Below are 6,556 nucleotides of genomic sequence, written 5' to 3'. Positions count from 1 at the left end.
GGTTCAAGTTGAGTTTGCACAAAGCCAACCTCTACATGTTCATGTTTTCATATTATTATCCACGCTGAGACGTGCATTAGGAATAAGAATTAGTTAAGAATAAATGATCAATGAGTACAAAGACTATACAATACAAAAACCAGGATGGTATAGCTTGATATGATGAATTATTTACTTTAAGTAGTGCAATCCAAATGTGCACTTTGCACCCAAAGGTGAGGGACGTTATGCAAATTCCTCAACAAATGAATGTGGTATTGGTATCTTCAATTAAGTATTCTTTTGTACTGATAAATAAAGCAGCCACTTCAAGAACATTGCAGCTGACAGCAAGCTGCTAGTGTCTTGAAAAATCAGTCAAAATCATCAAAATCCATAGAAAGCCTGCCATATTTAAAGGGGAAGTGTGAAAAATCAGTCAAAATCATCAAAATCCATAGAAAGCCTGCCATATTTAAAGGGGAAGTGCACTTTTTTTTTTACATTATAACGCAAGAAAACAAGTTAATATGAGCTAGTTAACAATGCACATAATGGGATATACCTATTTCGACCCTTTAATGTTAGCCGCAACAATAATAATAATATCGCTGTAGCTTTATATACAAGTCAGTTATGTAAATGAACACTCATATAGCATCAAAATATGACATCTGTTTTTGTTAGCTAGCTCATATTAACTAATTTTCTTGTGCTACAATGCACAGAAAAGCGAAATAGAGCTTTATTTCCTAGTAAGGATTCAATCAATTGTTTACTTTTTGTTTGTTTTTTTTTTGTTCCGTATTGAGCTAAAAGCCATAGCTTCTTTTATTCCTGCCACAATTTAAGCAGAACACACATGCAACAAAAAAAAAAAAAATAATAATAATACCAAATCGCCATCTCAGCCTATGTTTACATGCACATCCTAAATAGTTTTTACGTCAATGTGGACCCCGTGGTTTACTTTTTAAACAATGTTACATCAATATATATATATATATACCGTATTTTCCGGATTATAAGTCGCTCCGGAGTATAAGTCGCCACAAGGCCAAAAATGCATAATTAAGTAGAATAAAAAAAATACATAAGTCGCACTGGAGTATAAGTCGCATTTTTTTGTGGATAATTTATTTTATGTAATTTTATTTTAACAAAACTACTTGACCAAAACAGACATTACGTCATCTTGGAAGGCAAGTTCTAACAATAATAAAAGAATAGAGAACAGGCTGAATAGGTGTAATATATGCTAACACAATGCTTATTCAGATACACGAAAAATATTAACACATACATATAAACAGTTTTTTCATTTATAAGTCGCAGGAACAGCCAACCTATGAAAAAAAAGTGTAACTTATAGTCCGGAAAATACGGTATATATATATATATATATATTATTCAATTATTCTGCTCTCTGCCGAGTTTTATTCTAATGAGAAATTCCACAGTCGGATGTCATTAGATTGTTTATCTAACGTTGTAGCCAGTGAGTATACTGTAATTGTTTGCGGTTGGAAGAGTATTATAAACAAATGAGTCCCACATTTTTTTTTTTCAATGTTGCACAAACACGTGTTCCTCGTCTGACCGCTGTCTGATGCCGAATATGAGCACGCATTTGTACAGTAATAACGGTCCCTGCATGCTGCCATGCCCTCTGGAACATAATAACACCACTGAAAGGGAGGTTTATTAATCACGTTTTCTTTTTTTTTTCTGCTTCAAATATTGCCCCTGTACTCCTTTGTTGGGAACAATGGTGTGGGAATAAATAGATACAAGGTCTGTGCCTGCTTTATAGAACATAACCATATCAGACACTGATATATGTGTGTGTGTATACATGAGGACCAGACAGTATATGGATGATTAATAGGCAATGACTCACATTTCTTTGTGGGGTTTTTTTTTTGCTTTTACGTCACAGTGGTTTTCAACTGGTTTGGCTGTGGGACCCACAAATTGTTTTTATTTTTTATTTTTTAACTCGAGCTTCTGTAAGCTGATACGTATGATGGAGATGACACCCTCAAAAATTAGGTAGAAACGTCAGTTCTTGTCAAATATTTCATATTTAAAAAGGGAGTCAAGGCACCTTGTGGGGGCGGGGGGGGTCACGACCCACTATTCACTACATGATTAGATGGGAAATATGGGTTTGGTATATTGGAAACACTGAATTAAACCCATTCCAGTTTACTCTCATTTGTTTACATTGGTACACTTCCCTATATGCTAATAATAGAAACAAGATTAATCTGTTAATTAATCTGTAATTGTCAAGCGGGTTCTGAAAGGAGTTGATCTGTCGTAAAAGACAATAACTATGAAACAAAGAAGCCAAATAAAGAATAACTGAAGTTAATAAAGTGGAACTTTTGGTTAAATTTGGTAATATTTAACACGAGAAAAATTGTTAATCTGAGCTAGCTAACAATGGACGTCATGGCAAATGCCTATTTTGCCCTCACAAAAAACTAAAAAAAAACACCAACAGTGTTCCACGACATACACGGAAAGACATGGTAAGTGTTGTGTACACCAACAGAGGTTCTACTGTACATTTAAAGGGGACATTATAACACGAGAATACTAGTTAATTTGAGTTAGCTAACAACGGACGTCATGGGAAATGCCTATTTGGCCCTCACAAAAAACTCCCAAAAATCACCAACAGTGTTCCACGACATACACGGAAAGACATGGTAAGTAAGGTGTACACCAACGGAGGTTCTACTGCACACTTAAAGGGGACATTATAACAGGAGAAAACTAGTTAATTTGAGCTAGCTAACAACAAACGTCATGGGAAATGGTTATTTGGCCCTCACAAAAAACTCCAAAAAAACAGTGTTACACGGAAATACATGGTAAGTGTTGTGTACACCAACGGAGGCTCTACTGTACATTTAAAGGGGACATTATAACACAAGAATACTAGTTAATTTGAGCTAGCTAACAATGGACGTCATGGGAAATGCCTATTTTGCCCTCAAAAAAACCTCCAAAAAAACACCAACATTCCCATTTACATAAGTGACTTGCATATTAACCAAGCTACAGCGATATTATTATTGTAGCAGCTAACATGAAAAACTATTTTTAATCTGGCGGATTAACATGATGCCTCGCTAACCGCTGGTCTCGGCGTCATTCACAGCTCTCCATTTCGCTACAAAGACTCAACAAGAGATATCAAACCATGTAACGTTGTTCCAGGGTTTTTTTTTGGAGGGCTTCATAGTCGAAATAAGTGTATGCCAATAACGTGCATTGTTACCTTGCTTATATTAACTTGTTTTCTCATGCTATAATACACAGAAAAGGGGAAGAAAATGTGTTCATGTTTCACATAAGGATTGTGAATGATGGGCAAAATTCCCCCCCAAAAAAGTGCAGTTCCCCTTTAAATCATTTAAAATTATTAAAATTATTTTTCAGGGGTATATTATTTCAATCCATCCATTTTTTATCTTTATATCTCCTGGCTAATTATTTTGTCCAAAAAAACATTCTTGAAAGTTGAATTACTCCATGATGTCCACTTAAGTTAGTAATTTCACTTTTTTTTAATAGTTACCAAAAACCAATCACATTTCAGGAGGTGAACCATGGATTAGTGTACTGACCCGAATATAAGAGGGTATTTTTTCCTTCAAAAATCATCTGAAAAAAAAAATAAAAAAAAAAAAATACTCCGCCATGCACACAGACACAAATTTTAACACAACGGTCATCAAACTGTCAAACAAACCCTACAAGGATCAAGCTTGCAAAATAAGCATCGTCTTATATTCGGGTCAATAGCCACATATATGTTTGTCTTGTTTTAAGTATTTCAAGGGATGAAATGTACAACTATTTAGGAATATTCTAACAACATACAAAGAACATGAGGATTAAATAGAATATATCTGTACAGATATTTAACTCTGTATGTGCTACAAATAGATAAAACATATATCCACTCTTATGAGCTGATTGAAATATCGAGGTAGACAAACCATTTTCTGAGCAGGGTTTTTAGTGGGTTGCCTACTACTAACCCCTCTTCTCTCTCTTCATTTTTTTTCCAACTTTCCTTCTCAGGAAATACATTTCTACTCTGCCAAAGTCGTCACTTGTTCAATAAAGTGCTGCCTCAGCAAGTCTGTGGTACCTTAACGTGGCCAGGTATCCTCAGGGTGTGTTTGTGTGTTGTGACGTGGTTTTTAGCTTCTGACGGCCAACATGGAGTTGATTTCCCAGATGAGGTTACGGAGTTGATCCATAATCTGCTTCAGTTGCTGGTTCTTCTTCTTCAGCTTCTGTTATGGGGAAAAAAAAAACAATTCCAAATGATTTTTAGGTACTTTTTTTAATGGTTGGATTAATTAGAAGACAAAATGCCACCTGGCTCGATATGAAGCTGCGGTTGTAATATATTATACGATAAAAGTCAGCCGTAAAACAACATGCCATAAAAGTCTTGTATAACACACTGTACTGGCAAGGAAATGTCTAGATTTCCATGGCAATTTCCAACATTTTTCCATGTTTTTTTTTTTTACTTTTGATGCCTATTTTCTAAAAGGTATACAAAGTGGAAAAATTTATTTTTGTCCATTATACTCTACCTCAAAAACCTTGTCTGCATAGAACTAAGTGAATCGCAGTTTACAGAAAAACCACAGCAGCATCACTCCCTGAACTAACACACCATATTTATTAAAAACTGGCCCTTGTTTTTTGTGTTTTTGAATAATCAGACAGTGTAAGTGGTTAGTACCAGTAACCAGAGCTACGACAGTTAATCGAATTCTGGAATTAATTGACAACTATTTACGTATTTGATTAATAGCTTATGTATACAAAACTGTGGTGAGACCAGCGATGTTTGGTCTAGAGGCAGTGCCATTGAGGAAATGACAGGAAGCAGAACTGGAGGTAGCAGAGATGAGGATGCTGAGCTTCTCATTGGGAGTGACCAGGATGGATAGGATCAGGAACGAGTACATGAGAGGGACATTACATGTTACAGGCCTTGGAGATAAAGTCAGAGAGGCCAGACTGAGATGGTTGGGACATGTCCAGAGGAGAGATAGCGAATATATTGGTAGAAGGATGCTGAGGTTCTCATTGGGAGTGACCAGGATGGACAGGATCAGGAAGGAGTACATCAGAGGAACATTACATGTTAGAGGCCTTGGAGATAAAGTCAGAGAGGCCAGACTGAGATATTTGGAACATGTCCAGAGAAGAGATAGTGAATATATTGATAGAAGCATGCTTGTTGAGGTTCTCATTGGGAGTGACCAGGATGGATAGGATCAGGAAGGAGTACATCGGAGGGACATTACATGATAGAGGCCTTGGAGATAAAGTCAGAGAGGCCAGACTGAGATGGTTGGGACATGTCCAGAGGAGAGATAGTGAATATATTGGTAGAAGGATGCTGAGGTTCTCATTGGGAGTGACCAGGATGGACAGGATCAGGAAGGAGTACATCAGAGGGACATTACATGTTAGAGGCAGTTATGAGTGTAGTTGGCGTGAGAGAGACAGATGCAGAAAAATAAGTAGCGCTATGCCAAGTTATTCTGTCGAGTCGTATCTAAAGCTGACCGAGTGCTGCTGGCGCTAGGAAGCTGTGGTTCATTAAAAGAATGACTTAAATGAATTGCAGAAGCTTATAAAAAATAATGAAAATAATTAATCCACTATATTCTTTTATATGTGGACATTGTTTCATTTTTCCCGACAGTCTGAAACGTAGCGTTGTTTTATATATATATATATATATATATAGCTAGCATCTCAGGAGCTACTGTATCTGCAGCGAAATCTATTACGATCTCTGCCTCTCCTTTTTAGCCGTGACTAATTACAGACCCTTTTTGCAGCATAGATAACACCTCGAGCGATCGATTTCACACGGCCCTCTCTTAATATCAACTGTTTAGCTGATTGTCCTTGAAGATAATCCTCAATGGAACATTTGGAGGACCTTTACAGTTTCTCGCTCATTCTCTAAAAGGACACTTACCGCTCCGTATAATGTCTGGATCTTTATATCTTTATATAGCTACGTCGTTGTTTGACATTATTTCCACTGTGTATATGCGAGTGTGTTACACACGATACGCCTCATTACCCTGATGAGCAGCTCTTGAAATAACACGTGCGGGTTATTTTGCTATTGAGATAGTATCCTAAGCCTTTGTAATTTCAGCCTGTGAAAGTAATAGAGCACTGTATCCTTTAACAATGCGTTTTTATAATGCTTGGGAAAAGGAAAGCACATCCAGATAGACATGTCATGACAATTTCAAGCATAAATGAATGAATTTGGCTTCTGAGGCAACAGATTTGCCTCATTTCATTCATGCTACATTAAAAAAAAAAAAACCTAGCCAGGGACTTGCAAGGAATCCAGATATGAAATCCCACATTTTTTCCTCAGTGAAATTACTACAAAGACTGGCAAAGCCTCATTATAAGAAGCTTGCCGATATGCAAATAGCTGCTATTATCACATACATTCCTTCTGCAAGCCCAGGTACTGTAGATAATATTCCACTTACAA

At 36.6% G+C, this 6,556-nt stretch overlaps 1 protein-coding gene across 2 annotated transcripts in view; it reads right to left on the bottom strand.

Annotated features, from left to right (window-relative positions):
• Positions 1–3,480: 3,480 nt before the first annotated feature.
• med30 (mediator complex subunit 30) overlaps positions 3,481–6,556 on the bottom strand; it is a 39,646-nt gene continuing 36,570 nt past the window's right edge. For both annotated transcript variants that reach the window (XM_058047563.2, XM_058047564.2), the window contains exon 5: positions 3,481–4,298. In XM_058047563.2, the coding sequence (XP_057903546.2) occupies positions 4,203–4,298 (96 nt within the window). In that variant the 3' untranslated portion in view covers positions 3,481–4,202. The remainder of the gene's footprint in view (positions 4,299–6,556) is intronic.

This window comes from Doryrhamphus excisus, linkage group LG7 (assembly GCF_037039965.1).
Source record: "Doryrhamphus excisus strain RoL-2023G ecotype Guam linkage group LG7, RoL_Dexc_Guam_v1.1, whole genome shotgun sequence".
Classification (NCBI taxonomy): domain Eukaryota; kingdom Metazoa; phylum Chordata; class Actinopteri; order Syngnathiformes; family Syngnathidae; genus Doryrhamphus; species Doryrhamphus excisus.
Note: the sequence above shows the minus strand (reverse complement) of the source record. Positions and strands in the feature narration are given on the sequence as shown.